This window comes from Macaca thibetana, chromosome 20 (assembly GCF_024542745.1).
Source record: "Macaca thibetana thibetana isolate TM-01 chromosome 20, ASM2454274v1, whole genome shotgun sequence".
Taxonomy (NCBI): domain Eukaryota; kingdom Metazoa; phylum Chordata; class Mammalia; order Primates; family Cercopithecidae; genus Macaca; species Macaca thibetana.
The window spans coordinates 73041105-73056695 of record NC_065597.1 but is presented as its reverse complement, the minus strand read 5'-3'; the positions used below and the strand labels follow the sequence as shown (position 1 = coordinate 73056695).

Here is a 15591-nt window from a genome sequence, read left to right as displayed (position 1 = left end):
AAAACAGTATGGTACTGCGGTTATGCTTTTAAAAAGACTTGTATTTCAGCGACACATACTGGAATTTATTTTATTTTATTTTTTTGAGATGGAGTCTCACTCTGTCGCCCAGGCTGGAGTGCAGTGGCCGGATCTCAGCTCACTGCAAGCTCCGCCTCCCGGGTTCACGCCATTCTCCTGCCTCAGCCTCCCGAGTAGCTGGGACTACAGGCGCCCGCCACCTCGCGCGGCTAGTTTTTTGTATTTTTTAGTAGAGATGGGGTTTCACCGTGTTAGCCAGGATGGTCTCGATCTCCTGATCTCGTGATCTACCCGTCTCGGCCTCCCAAAGTGCTGGGATTACAGGCTTGAGCCACCGCGCCCGGCCTACATACTGGAATTTTTACAGGGAAAACCAATTGAGCATGCTGGGCATCAGGTCACTAGTACTGAGTGAATTTTTCACAACAAGCAGTAATTCTGTTTTAAAAAAATAAACACATTCCCCAGCCCCATGCATCACAGCCAATCCTAAATGAATGCCAATCTGGAAAAGACCAAAATAAACCATCTGAAGATGGTAAGAGCTGCTCTTGGTGATGGGAGAATGGGGACACTCTCTTTCATTGTGCAAATTCCACTTTCCGTCATACAGGAAAATCCATTTTGAAGGCAGCTCCTCTCTGTGCCGCCGACGGGTGATCCAGACTAAGCTAGAATGGCGGCAAGCTCAAGGCCGCTGTGGCCCTCAGGAGAGCGTCTAGAGTCCACAGCATAGTGGGAAGCACAATGGCAGCTAGTCTGAGGGTCTGGACGATGGCCGTGCACAGATGGGGACAGAGGAGTGACTGAAGCCTACAGCGTCCACCCTCTCCAGCCAGCCCCGCCCACACCTGCTGGCCTTCCTCTCCTTCCTGTTTGGTGAGTGGCGCCTCTACACCTGGCTGCATACCAGAAAGGCCTGCACAGGTCAGAACACAGGTGTCCAAACCCCACTCCAAGTCTGAAGCTCCGAGGACACCCCGAGCTCCTCAAGGTCCTTGCAAAGAGAGCACAGGCCAGAGACACCCCAGGTGGGAAGCTTCCTCTGAGTGAGCCGCCCTCACCAGGATGCATTCACAGGCTCCTGTACAAGGAGAGGAGGCAGAAGTCCTCTCTGCCAGGAGGTCCTCCTCAATCTCCCAAGCCCACACTACTGCCCTGCTCCATCTCCCACCACCTCCCCCTGCAGATATGGGGCCACCCCACCCCACAGGGACGATGAGAAAACCTGCCTCCCTCTAGGAGGAGGGCGTGGCACAGCTGCTGCACAGGTAAGGAACCTGGGTATGCCTTGCTCCCATCAACACTTTTATTCTGGATTGGAAGATGTTTTGGGGAAGCCATCTCTGCACAAAAGAAGCCAACGCAGGAAGCAACTCCAAGATACTGAACTACCTCAAACAGAAAATAAGTTACCAAAATTAATTCTCCACATAAATTATAGTTTTTTCCTTTTCCTCAAACAACAGGAAAAGAACTACCACATCTTCTATACACACAAACAACTGGCCCTGGTTTACAATGATGTAAAGATTTTTAGCCTCCTGCTACCAAAAAGCAAAGGTTTACTTCACGATTTCTTCTCTTTTTCCAGAGACAGGCTCTTGTTCTGTTGCCCAGGCTGCAGTGCAGTGGCAGGATCATGGCTCACTACAGCCTCAATATCCCAGGCTCAGGTGATCCTCCCACGTCAGCCTCCTGAGTAGCTGGGACTACAGGCACGCACTACCACGCCCAGTTAATTTTTGTTTTTTATCTTATGTAGAGACACATAAGATCGCTTCATAATTTTGCTGTGTTCCCCAAGCTGCTCTCAAACTCCTGGGTGCAAATGATCGACCTGCCTCGGCCTCCCCAAGTGTTGGGATTACAGGCGTGAGCCACTGGGCCCAGGCTATTTCACTATTTCATCAGCGCACTTAAATGCCTATTTTTTTAAGTGGCGACAGGGCATCAAGACTATCCCTGTGCCAAATACCAGATTCGAAAGAATATCTACCCACATAACAAACCTGCACATGGATCCTCTGAATCTAAAATAAACGTTGAAATTATGAATAAATAAAGCCTTGGAATAAGGGAGGAGGGAAAAAAGAAAGAAAATCCACATGAAGGGAAAACCGCCCAGAGCAGAGCCCAGGGAGATGGTTCCTGAGGCTGACCGCGGGCACAGCCCAGAGAGTGGTTCCCGGGGCTGACTGTGGGCAGAGCCAGCCTGCAGCTCTCCTGCCCCCACGGAATGTTGTGGGCTCATCTCTGGGCAGGAAGTCAGCACAAGGACAGCAAGACACTGACAGATCCTAAGAAAGCTTGCGAGACAGAAGTTCCTGTTTGGTCCAACTTTGTCACAGACAACACTGAGGGATATGAGGTTACACTGTGTACACAGAAATAGGATTACCAGTCAGTAAAACGGTTACTATTTAACAGGAATGAGTCAAACAGATCAAGGTTTCAGAGCTTGTCCGAAACGCCAGGAAGACTTCCCTGGCTTTGTGCAGCTTTGGGCGGGAGGTGCGCATTCCTGCCTGCCACTGGACGGGGAGGGGAACAGGTGGGCTACAAAAGGCTGCGGAGGGCAGCAGAACTAAGCCACCTTAGAAAACAAGAGGCTCTGGCTTGATGGCTGGTTTCCACCTTAACTCCAAAAGGGTGATGTGTTTTATTTACGTATTTATTTATTTATGAGACGGAGTCTCACTCTGTTGCCCAGGCTGGAGTGCAGTGGTGCGATCGTGGCTCACCGCGACCTCTGCCTCCCGGGTTCAAGCGAGTATCCTGCCTCAGCCTCCTGAGTAGCTAAGACTACAGGCACGCAACACCACGTCCGGCTAATTTTTTATATTTTTAGTAGAGACGGGGTTTCACCGTGTTAGCCAGGATGGTCACGATCTCCTGACCTCGTGATCCACCCGCTGTGGACTCCCAAAGTGCTGGGATTACAGGCTTTTTTTATTTTTTATTTATTACTATTTTTTAACACAGTTGATCACTCTGTTACCCAGGCTGGAGTGCAGTGGGATCATCCTAGTTCACTACACCATCAATCTCCCATTTCAGCCTCTCGAGTAGCTGGGACTACAGGTGTGTGCCATCACACCAGGATGATTTTTGTTTTTTTTGTAGATATGGAGTCTCACCATGTTGCCCAGTGGTTGGTCTCAAATTCCTGGCCTCAAACGATCCCCCTGCCTCAGCCTCCCAAAGACCTAGGATTACAGGTGTGAGTCCCCATGCACAGCCAGGGTGATGTTTGAGGATTCTCAGAGAAGTTCCCAAATCCAAGACAGCGTCTTAGGGCCTCCATGACTGTGCAGAGATGAAAGCACCAACTGACAGAATCTTAACCAGAGCCCTGAGTGTGAAAACACAGGGCTGGAAACACCCAGAAGGGAAAGATACGGCCCAGTGGAGGAAACGAGCCACTACCTCAAGGTGCCAAGAGAGGCCCCACAGGCACCAGCTGGGTACCTCCCAGCACACAGAGTACAGGGCCAATTCCTAAGAAACAGAAACGCCGAGCTGAGTCCGGAGTGCCTGCCTTGCTAAAGGGCCTGCTCTCCCCCCAGCTGTGCTCTCCTCCAGCTACTGGGGGCCAGCTCGCCGTCTGTGGAGATGAGGCCAGAACCACCACCGCTCCGTGATCACGGTTCCCCTTTTCCACACGAGAGCAGCTACAACACGGTCACTTCTATCTGAATCTTTCTTCCACCAACAAACCTGCACTCACGTCCCTCCAAACCGGTCTCCAGCACCTTTGACCCCCCCAGAGCTCTCCAGGGAGGCCTTTCTCTGACGGGCACCCCAAGCCCAGGCAGGGGCTCATGCACCACTTGGAGGCCCTTGGACCCAGCCTCTTGACCCAGACAGACCCCAGCAATCACCCGAGGTTCATCTTCAAGATCACTTATAATGCACACAACAGCCTTCAGCTTCCCCAAACCCCACCCCAAGGCTTTATCTTCTCTCTACCCAGCACTCCGAAGCAGCCTTCAGAATTTCAACTGTCAGGCCAGGCGTGGTGGCTCAAGCCTGTAATCCCAGCACTTTGGGAGGCCGAGACGGGCGGATCACGAGGTCAGGAGATGGAGACCATCCTGGCTAACACGGTGAAACCCCGTCTCTACTAAAAAATACAAAAAACTAGCCGGGCGACGTGGCGGGCACCTGTAGTCCCAGCTACTCGGGAGGCTGAGGCAGGAGAATGGCGTAAACCCGGGAGACGGAGCTTGTGGTGAGCTGAGATCCGGCCAGTACACTCCAGCCTGGGAGACAGAGCGAGACTCCGTCTCAAAAAAAAAAAAAAAAAAAAAGAATTTCAACTGTCTTTCTTTACACCTCCAGAGTTTATGACTTTTACCCAATAAGCACCTGAAGGGCATCGAGATGCCCCCAGCTGGCTCAGACAACCTAGGCCACTTCTCTGGCCCAAGTGGACTTTCAGCAACATCTCCGATGGAGCTGCCACAACAGGGTCCAAGGCTAGAAACTACCCTTGGGAACAGGACCGGGGCTTCGTGATGACAAACATGCATGTGGCCAGCAGGCAGGAGACAGACGGACAGGTAACGGAGCGAGGGCACTGAGGTACAGGGATGTGCGCCCCCAGATCCTACCTGCGATACAGCCAGGAGGAGCCAGGAGCTGACCACACGGCTCCCAGTCCCGCACACGGGTGACTGGGTACGAATGTGGCTCCCCGCATTGTCCAGAAGACGAGTAGGGAGGATGAACCAGAGCAGACGCTGAGGAGAACCAGTACCCTCCCCCTCTACACCAGCACACACTGCCTGGGGCCCCCGCAGGAAGACCTGCTGGCAAGGCAGGGTCTTGCCCAGAGAAAGTTCAAGATCGGTTTGAGGACAGCCAAGGTGTCCCCACCTCTGTCGTTAATGAAGATGACACAATGCAACACACTCCTCAGAAGTCGCTCTCCATCTTAAGCACGCAGCCAGGCTCCGCTAGAAATAAAACTCACACACCTTGTTTGCTCTCTGGGGATAAGACCTTTGCTGTTCCAAAATCTGTGATCTGGATGTGCATATCTTCATTTAACAAAATGTTTTCCGGTTTAAGGTCCCTGTAAAAGTAGATTTTCACATTTGAGAAGAAATACGTGAAACAGCAACATTATTACGTACTCTAAATTTTGCTGAAAACAAAATGAACAAATGAATGCTTATGATCCTTACAGGCTGACAACCAGGGGATACGGGCCGAAAGCTCACAAGCAACAAGTTTTGACTGTACACAGTAGGGATTTACCGCCTCACATCTCCATGCCATTCTAATTAGCTTTTTAATGAAGTATAATCTATCATTTTTAACACACAAGATGACAGCTGTGCACACTTCTGAGATGACTTTATCAGAAAGTCATGGAAAATCAGACCAGAAAGAAGTACACACAGAAGGTACCACAGAAAAAGATAAAACGCATCAGTCAAGATGGTGAAAAGAATCATTAGCTTGCCGGGAAAGACACGAAATCATTTGATGTGGCATTTGCAGGACGGCTTCTCCATGTCAGGGCTCCATGGACGTGTGGCCTTGCCTTGGCGCTCCCGCTGTGGCACCGGCAGGCATCTCAGTCACACCCATCCAGGGAGCACTCCAACCAGGCTGACCTCAAGGGCGGGGACCATCTGGGCATCAGCTGTGGCCTGTGAGCCAAATGGTCACTGGCCCTAATCATTAAACTGACATCCTGTAAACCCCACCCAGCCACCCCCGAGGTTACCTGTGAATGATGCCCTTGCCGTGCAAGTACTCTAAAGCAGACACAATCTCAGCCGTGTAAAATCGAGTACAGGTCTCATCAAATGAACCGATTTTGCGAATATATTTAAGTAGTTCTCCATTTTTGGCATAACTAAGGCCGAAATCTGAATATTGTGCAGTTAAGGAAGTGTAAAAATCTTTTGTTTTGTTTTGCAACAGGTTTACTCTGCTGCCCAGGCTGGAGTGCAGGGGCACAGTCATAGCTCACCGCAGCCTCAACCTCCCTGGCTCAAGCGATCCTCCCTCCTTAACCAACCCAAGTGGCTGGGAATATAGGTAGGCGCTACCACGCCTGGCTAATGTATTTATTTTGTAAAAGTCATTTCTTGAAAACTAGCCTTGGGCCGGGCGCGGTGGCTCAAGCCTGTAATCCCAGCACTTTGGGAGGCCAAGGCGGGTGGATCACGAGGTCAGGAGATCGAGACCATCCTGGCTAACATGGTGAAACCCCGTCTCTACTTAAAAAAAAAAAATACAAAAAATTAGCCGGGCGAGGTGGCGGGCGCCTGTAGTCCCAGCTACTCGGAGGCTGAGGCAGGAGAATGGCGTAAACCCGGGAGGTGGAGCTTGCAGTGAGCCGAGATCCGGCCACTGCACTCCAGCCTGGGTGACACAGCGAGACTCCGTCTCAAAAAAAAAAAAAAAAAACAAAAATTTCTAAAAAAAGAAAACTAGCCTTAAAAGACTGATCAGAATTGGTTTTAATTAAATGCAAACTGAAAGTACCTGTGGCCCAAGAAAGTCATGTCCCTGGATCTGACGGGCACCCCAGGCCCCAGCTCCAAGGTGAGGCACCAGCATTGATGAGGGGTTTCTCATCAAGAACACCATTACACTGTCTCAAGGAAACGGGAACAGAGCCTCTCAGCCCCGACTGCCCCTCTGGCCCCTGGCGGTGTCTGTGGCTTCAGTGAAAGCGGACCGCTGGAGACAGGGCCTACAGACCCTGACTAAAAAGCACACATAACTCACGTGCAGGCTTCAATGCACAAAGATCCTGGGGGCCGGGGGAGCGGCGGGCGGAGAGCGCGGCAGCCCCTGCCCTGAGACAGGGCATCCATGCGTGGCACCGCCCCTTCCTTGCAGGCTCCTTCCATGGATAAAGTGACACATTATGTTTTGGTTTTTTTTTTTTTGAGACAGAGTCTCGCTCTGTCGCCCAGGCTGGAGTGCAGTGGCCGGATCTCAGCTCACTGCAAGCTCCGCCTCCCGGGTTTACGCCATTCTCCTGCCTCAGCCTCCCGAGTAGCTGGGACTACAGGCGCCCGCCACCTCGCCCGGCTAGTTTTTTTGTATTTTTAGTAGAGACGGGGTTTCACTAGGTTAGCCAGGATGGTCTCGATCTCCTGACCTTGTGATCCGCCCGTCTCGGCCTCCCAAAGTGCTGGGATTACAGGCTTGAGCCACCGCGCCCGGCCATGTTTTGGTTTTTTTTTTAAGATGCAGTCTCACTCTATCACCAGGCTGGAGTGCACTGGTGCTACCGCGGCTCACTGCAACCTCCCCCTCCCAGATTCAAGCGATTCTTCTGCCTCAGCCTCCCGAGTAGCAGGGACTACAAGCACGTGCCACTATGCCCAGTTAATTTTTCTATTTTTACTAGAGACGGGGTTTCACCATGTTAGCCAGGATAGTCTCCATCTCTTAACCTTGTGATCTGCCCGCCTCGGCCTCCCAAAGTGCTGGGATTACAGGCGTGAGCCACCGCGCCTGGCCAAGTGACACACTTTGTAAGACAAAAGCCATTTCGTGAACTTCTACACTCATTAAGTGTGTCTGGGGAGGGCCCCCTCCTCGGGGCACCACTGCTCTGTGATGGCCCCATCTGTAGCCTCCTTTTCCAAGAGGACTTAAGGCCGACAACAAATGCACCCCATATACAGATTCCCCTGGAGCGGCAAACGTCTATCCCCATTACCGGAAACCTCCAGATACTTCACACTTACTTGCAGCCCAGGACACGGGGACCCAAGTCCTTGCTTGCCCTGAGCAGTGGCTCTCGAGGCCAGGAAGTGGGGCTCGTGCTCACAGCCAGGCTGGCCTGCCGGCTCAGTTCTGGCTTCTGTTTGCCACGGTACCATCATCTCCCACCAAGGATGAACCTGAAGCTTCAGGGCAATGAGGAGAACCCCAGAAGGGAAGGGACTTGCAACCAAGGCTGCCCAAAGTGGCCCCTGTACAGGCCCATCTCTAAATACAACCCACAGCGAGGATGCCTGGTGGGGCCTAAGCCCCTGGGTCTCGTTCCTTTCAGCGGTGAGTAAACCTTAACAACCTCCCGGGGCTTTGGAATTTGACTTAATGACAAAGGGCAACATGGACCACTGGACAAAGATCTGGAGTTCCCACTACCTGCACTGCTATGGCCAATCCCAAGTGGAAATCAGTCAGCAAAATTCGCTCTCCTCTGGACTCTGAGCCCCTGGGCGGACAGGATGGGAGAGGTCAAGCGTGTGCAATTCTGTTGCAGCCTCACAACCAACAAGCAGCCGTGTTCCGAGGGCTCTGCGGGAAGCCCAGAGGGACCCCCGTGGCTCAAACGGGGGCAGAGACATGCAGGGCCCGGGGGCACCCAAGAGGGGCTGGGGCAGCTGTAAAGGTGTGAGAACATACCGTGAAGAAGTCACTGAGGGCGGGGGACAGAGGCAGGAACAGGGATGACACTGGAGGACAGCAGGCCTGTCTGGAGGCCAGCATTCTCTAAAACCTTCCACAAACCAACAGCAAAGCCCGCCCCGGGCCACGTGCCTGGCAGCTGTTCAGCCACTGCCCTGCTCCTCTCTAGGCAAAATCCCAGGGAAGCACCTTGCATCGTCTCCATTTCCTCACCTCTTACTCTTCCTTGAACGGTCCCCCCAAGAAACTGCCTACCCACCATCAACAACTGGCACAGGGCAGATGCACGGGTCAGGCTGTGTGCACCTGACCGCTTTAAAGCCCCTGCGTGGGCAGCCAGCACCCGCCATCAGAAACCGTTTGATTCCATGGCCTCTGGGTCTCAGGATCAAAGGAGCAACACCCCGTCACAATCTCCTCTCCTCGGTGGGCCCCTCCTCATGTTCACCCCCTGCACTGGGGGAACCCAGGCTCCACCCACAGAGGAGCCATCCTCTGGGCAGCCTGCCAGCTCGCTGTGAAAGTCCTCATGGCCCTGACTACTCCTGGAGCTCTGCTGGCAGCACCTAAGTGTCCACCCAGACGTGAACAGTGGCACCCGTGGATGCATGACATGCCAGCCCAGTACCCTTCCCGGTCTCTCCCAGCTCAGCAGCAGACACCGCTGTGCACTAGGCTTGAGGGCCAACTCCCCGGAGCTGCCCCTGACTCCATTCTCTTGACCAGTCTGTTCAAAACACCTCGACCACTGCCCCTGCCCCTGCTCTCCTGCCTGTTCTCCCGCCTGGCCTGGGAGCAGCCAGAGCAAACCCCACATTCCCCGCCACAAAGAGAAGGAAGTCCAGAGTCAGTGCCAGGCTGCCAGGGCTCAGGGGCCCAGCCCATCACAGCCTTTCATGCCCCCACCCCCCCCCCAACTCCTGCCCAGGAGTTTAAAGAGCCCCACACTGCCGCCAGCCCTAAGACTCTTGGCAGCACATCTTGCTGCCGGGAAGCCTCTGACACTGACAGTCTGTGCAAATCCAGCTCCTCCACCAACATCGAAGCTTCTCGAGGGCAGAAACGTCCCCCGGCATACCAGCACATCCCCATCACCCATCAACCTGCACTTGGCAAGCGCCTCCCAACAAAGAGAGCACACACACACTGCCGGCAGCCGAAGGAGCTGCAGGATGGTGCGAAGAGTGGGAGCAGGCCAGAGCAAAGCTCTAACACAGAAGAGCCGGGTGCTCGGGAGAGACGGGGAGGACAGGTGGGAGGACTCAGGCCCCTCTCCAGGCAGGATGGGAAGGCCACGACACTTGGGCCAGCTTGGAGGGTGGCAGGGGAGGAAAAGAGCAGATGCAGACTGCACCTGCTGGAGGCGAGGACAGTGTGGCCAGCCCAGCCACTGGCAGGCCCACGGGTGAGCTGGATGGGGAAGAGGTGGGGCCCACCCCAACTTCCACCAGGCCTTGCCTCCCAGATTCCTGAGCCAAGGTTTAAAAACACAAAAGATGGCGCTCTAGGGGAGCAAGGGACACCGACCAAGCAAGCCGCAGCAGAGGGGACTGTGCTGGAGCCGCATCAACGGCTTCTCTGGGAGGTAACGTCCTGTGGAGACTCACAGCCACACCCTGGCGCTGCCTCGGCTGCCTCCCTGAATGTCAGTGGCCTGAGGGACCCCACTCGGCAGGGAGCGGGGGCTGCTTGTGGGAACACACAGGGTCTGATTCCGAGAGAGGGGTGACTGGTGTGGCTTCAGACGGCACCAACCACGCAAAGGATACACAGCTTCTCGTCGTCCTGAAACGTGAAGTAAAGCTTAACAAAGAAGGGGTGATCCAGGCGCGACATGACATCCCGCTCTCTGGTTACATACGGGACTTTGTTCTCTTTTATGATATGTCGCTTCTCCAGAATTTTAACTTCAGGTGAGAGAGAAGTGAGTTACTATCAGAAACAACAAAAAACACTAAAGACGTGACTCACAAAGGTAACTGGTCAAATTAAAGTCTTTCAAACATTGTACATACAAGCCCGGTGGTCTCTAAAGCCAACAGTGTCCTGTACCCTTGAAATCAGCACAGAAACCCGGGCCCTGCCACCCCGGCCCTGCCACCCCGGCTGCCCTGCACGGAGTCGCTGGCCCTGCTCCCAGACGCACAGCTCCCTGCAGCCCATACTCACTCGCATATTCTCTGGAGGTTGCCAGTTCTCGAGCCAGGACAACCTGGTTTGGAAAGAAAAGGAGAAAAAGAGAAAAAGAAAAAAAGAAACACAATGTAATAACCAGGACACTGGGTCTGACAAGTCCCTCCCTCTGCGCCACACACACGCTTCCTGTCCCCACTGAAGGTTTGAACCTACAGTGAAATATTTTGGGTCTTGTACTGACAAATAGAGCTAAAAGCCAATGCTCGTGTTAATGTGTTCTAATGGCTAACGGAAAACGTATCCATCTCTCCATTGTTTTCGGCGCAACCCAAGTATAAATTCAGGAGCCTCTTCGACTGCCACGCCCTTCGCGAAGAGTAGGAAGACAGTGGTACCACCACAAGTGGTAGGGCGCCGGGGCTTCTTTGAAAAAAATACGTCCTTCTAGTATACATTCATTGAAAAGCTGCCCTGAATTGTCATTTTTTGAAATAAGTGTTGTCACACATTTCGTGTGTTGGCGATTGTGGATACTATGAAGAGAGCCTGGCTGTAAAGGACACAGGGAACTAAACCAACAATGCATGGCCCTGCGTGCCCACAAGAGGGAGCCACCTTCCCGGGATGCCAGCAGGCCTCCTGCCCTGTCCTCTGCGTAGCACACCTGAGCCCTGCACTCAAACCCCACCTCTGAGACAGAACACTCCAGCAAAGAAGGCACCCTGAACAGGGGAGAGACCCCCCACTCGGACTAGCCTGGGGCACACCCTGAGGCACTAGACTGGAAATTCCTGGTGGGCCCGCAGTTTAGCCAGAGCGCATGAGACAGCTGTGCCAGGGAGGCCCCACCACCAGCAAGTGGTACACAAGTGTCTCCTAAGACACCCACAGGGGGACGGCCTGAGGAGCAGGGAGCAGAGGAAACCTGTCCCGTTACATTCCTGGGGGCTGGCAGGAAGACCTTCAGGAGGCCACAGGGCCAGGTCCACCTGGCCCCAGGCTCTGAGCTGCAACCCGGGGCAGGAGTCAGAAGAGATCCCGGAAAGCACCACGTGAGACGCCCTGCGGCGCTCAAGAAGAACGAAGCTGGATTCTGGGGACTCTGTGTACTCAAGATCTTCCCAGAGGAACACGCCACACATGGATGGCTCTCAGCTGCCAGGGAGGGAGGCGACGTGGGCCGGGCAGGGCTCCCCTCTCTAGCTTATGTGTTTCTGCGAGGTCACGTTTCTCCACGAGAGCACGTGCTAGCTTCATAAGTAGAAAAAAGGAAGAAAGAATGGTGAATGAGCACGGATATTTAGTGGAACCCTTTCTAAGGGGATACTGACGTGATCTTTCTGTTGTCTAAACTCAACACTTTATAAGCAGGTTTCCTACAGGAAGGAAGGATCCTCTTCCAGAGAATGGCGCGTGACGTGTTCCTCCCTGGAGGTTGTGGCCGTTCTCAGGGGGCCTCCCGGCTCTCCGGAGCTGCACCTGGCTGTTGCCCAGCCTCGTAACTATCACTGTCCTTTCCTCCTCCCCTGGAAGTCAACTTTTATGTGATCTCTATTTCAGGAAAGCTGAGAAAGAACTGAGGGTCACATATGTAATCTGAGAACCAGTACTGTGGATTCCAAACAGCCCCAGGAAGGAGCCTCCGGCTCACAGCGCTCTCCTGGGCACCTTCCTGGTGCATGTTCAGAAAGCCTGGGACCGCAGCCCCAGGAGGGACAGTGCCTGCTCTCCACCCACCTACGGAACCCAGGGAAACAGGCAATTTCACAAATAAGTCTTCCTTTTTCAGTCAAGATAAATGTAAGGGCCGCGTATGGTGGCACATGCCTGTGGTCCTAGCTACTCAGGAGGCTAAGGCAGGAGGATCACATAAGCCCAGATGGTGAAGGCTGCAGTGAGCTATGATCACACCACTGCACTCCAGCCTCAGTGACAGAACAAGACCCTGTTTCTAAAAGGATAAATACATCCATAATAAACTAAATTTAAATTGGAAAGAGAAATATAAGGAAGTAAAACTGAGGCCAAGCACAGTAGCTCACGCCTGTAATCCCAACACTTTGCAAGGCTGAGAAGAGAGAATCACTTGAGCCTAGGAGTTCAAGACCAGCCTGGGCAACAGAGTGAGACTCCGTCTCTACAAAACATTTTAAAATTAGCTGGGCATGATGGTGCATTCCTGTAATTCCAGCTACTTGGGAGGCTGAGGTTAAGAGGATCACTTGAGCCCAGGAAGTCGAGGCTGCAGTGAGCTATGATCATGCCATTGCACTCAAGCCTGGGCGACACAGCAAGACTCTGTCTCAAGGAAACCAGTAAAGCTGAGAAAAGAGGAGGCCTCTTCTTTCACTGGACGGTTGTAAGCAGCATGCACAATGCCCAGGGTTTCCAAAGAGTTTCTTCTTTCTGAAAGGATCTGAGTCCCAAAACTTTGGGGACTAGTCTCCTGGTTGAAGGTATTTTTCATGAGGGCATAATCCTTTTATAAACAAAATTATTTCATAAAAGCTGCAATTTAAAAAATCTAAAGTGCAAGGGCAGCAAAAGTTAACATTAATTAAAGCAGTATGTTGGGAATATGGGTAAGCTATGTTTCATATTTTTCTTTGCATTGTGAAATATTTCATATATGTAAAAAAGGAAAATAAGCCTCACGTATGGTTTCTTCACAAAGGTCAGGCAGGAAAGCATTATGCAGGAGATCACCCAGGTTGTCCAGAGTGAGGATCCCCCAGGGCTCCCTGGAATGGCCCTAGCACACACACGGCGGCGGCCACCCTGGCGACCACGGTGGCGGCGTGGGACTCCGTCTCTTTTATAGAGGCCCAGATGGAGACGGTGACCCCGAGTTGCTCAGGCCTCCCCTGAACCTGTTACAACTTTCACTAAATCCACAGCCACACACGGCTTCATGGGTCCCACGTCAGCAAAGCGTCCCATGTCAGCTGCTTTGAACCTTCATTTCTTTGCTTTCAGAGGAAAAAACACCCCGAGACAGGTAACAAGTGTGACTTGACAGTACTGCGACAATACTTCTGTTTGTGAAACTCGGAACACAAGAATCTGGAGGCTGTGTCTCCAGCAAATGTCCAGAGTGTACTGTTTTATGTATTTAAAAAAAACAAAAATAAAAAAAGGTCAATAAATGTCCCCAAAAGCCTCTGGAGAGATACTTTCAACCTAAGAAAAAAAAAGGCTTCCCAGGGCCGTGCCAGTGGGACACAAGGACACAGAATGTAACTTGCCGATGCCAGGTTAAAATGAAATTAACTGCGTTAGAAAAAACCTCCGCAGACCATCAAGAGATGTGTCTAACGTTCTCATCTACAAAACCAGGTTAAATATTTAGCCACACCCATCACGTGATCTGCTTGGGGGTTACCCAGCCCCCAAAGACTCAAGAGGCCTTCACAACAGCTGACACCCCTCAAGGGGCCTGAAACCTCCTGCCCTGAAGGACACCAGCCTTGGTGGGAGTCTCCGGTAAGCCCCGAGGAAGGTGAGCCTCCCAAGGAAATCATGCCCGTTTGACACACAGCAGCAGCAAATACTCACTGTGGAAAAAGAGCCTTCCCCAAGAATTTTCCCAAACTTGAAGTCCTCAGGCCGCCTCAGATGCGGTGCTGTCCACGGCGGGGCCCTGCCTGCTGCCATCAGGAATGTCAGGGGCTGTGCTGGACTCAGTCTGGGTCCTCACCATTGATGGGGACGGGCAGGAACATAACACCATGCTGGACTGGATGGGCACAGCGTCATACTGGGGAACTGTGAAAAGTAAAGTAGAGGTTCTTCAAAGCCTTTTGTCCCCATTTAATTAGGAATAAATAGTAACTTCTCTTAGAAGCTAAACGTATTCAAAGACCTGTGCTAACATTCTTAAATATCTGCTAGCCGTGATGATCAATGTACTTTGTATTCTCAGCTCCCACAATTTAGCCTAAATATTTGCCCCAACATGCTTATACTGGTTCAATCAAACATTAGGTCATAGCCTGTTCCTCTTCCTTATTTGAAAGTGTTTTTACCTTTCTCAGCATTCCACAAGTTACTTCCTCCTTCCTTTGTTTTCCTCTACCTTTGCCTCTTTTAAAAGTTCTAAGCTGCTAGCCAATCAGGACAGATACAGGATGTGAGGTCCCATTCCAGCCAATGAAAACCAGACACAGAAGCAGCTTGGACACGTCAGATTATAAATGACCCTGTCTCCTTTGTTTGGTGCACTCTCCTGGCAAAACTGCTGGTGAGTGTACCCTTTCTACAGGAAGTAAAAATGGCCTTACTAAATAATGTTCAATACTATTTCTTTACAGCACCAGGGAACAAGCATTTCAAACAGGACAAAGAGGAAAAGGAGGTAAGGCTCAAGGCTGCAGCCTTGTCCTCAATGCATGGACTAAGGTGTAAGGACCTCTTCTCAACGCTCAAAAACAACCCCCAAGCACAGGGCAGGCCAGCTGAGCCCCGTGCTCTGCTGCGAGCTGCCGGCCTCCTCTCCCGAGTCCTGCCCATGCCATGGATGCCCGCTACTCCACTGGGCAGCGCCTCGCCCTCCTCCTCTCCCTCGAGCTGCATGAGCCTGGTCCAGCCAACTCCCCCCAAGGCCAAGGTAACATGAGCAGAGATACACGGCACATCTTTAATTACCAGGGGATGGAGAGATAAGAGTGGTGATCACATGTGTTTACGATACACAGAGACGCCCAGTGCTGGCAAGACTATAATAAAGCGAGAGTACTCACACCACTGCGGCTGGCACCAAAACCCGGGATTGCAGTGGAAATGTTTTTGGAAAGCAGTTTGGCAACTGTCAACAAAGCGACTACAGAACAGTTGTCAATGAGACACAGAAATACGAAGGAGAGGAGGGAGGGCAGAAACCCAGTTAACAATGTAAGCGGGCATGGAGGGAAGATCAGTGTGCAAAGCTAGGTCGGCAAGACGTGCAAGACGCACCCACAGTCATAACAATCCCTCCCCAGACACCATCGTGTCCTCACGGTGGTGACAATGGCCCCCCCCACACTGCAGTAGAACAAC

At 52.4% G+C, this 15591-nt stretch overlaps 1 protein-coding gene across 1 annotated transcript in view; it reads right to left on the bottom strand.

Annotated features, from left to right (window-relative positions):
* Positions 1-15591, bottom strand: part of LOC126944712 (3-phosphoinositide-dependent protein kinase 1-like) — a 66506-nt gene that overhangs the window by 23612 nt on the left and 27303 nt on the right. The window contains 6 exon segments of the mRNA XM_050774500.1: positions 5004-5101; positions 5762-5906; positions 10188-10325; positions 10588-10630; positions 14110-14164; positions 14166-14319. Of these exon segments, the coding sequence (XP_050630457.1) occupies positions 5004-5101; positions 5762-5906; positions 10188-10325; positions 10588-10630; positions 14110-14164; positions 14166-14284 (598 nt within the window). The 5' untranslated portion in view covers positions 14285-14319.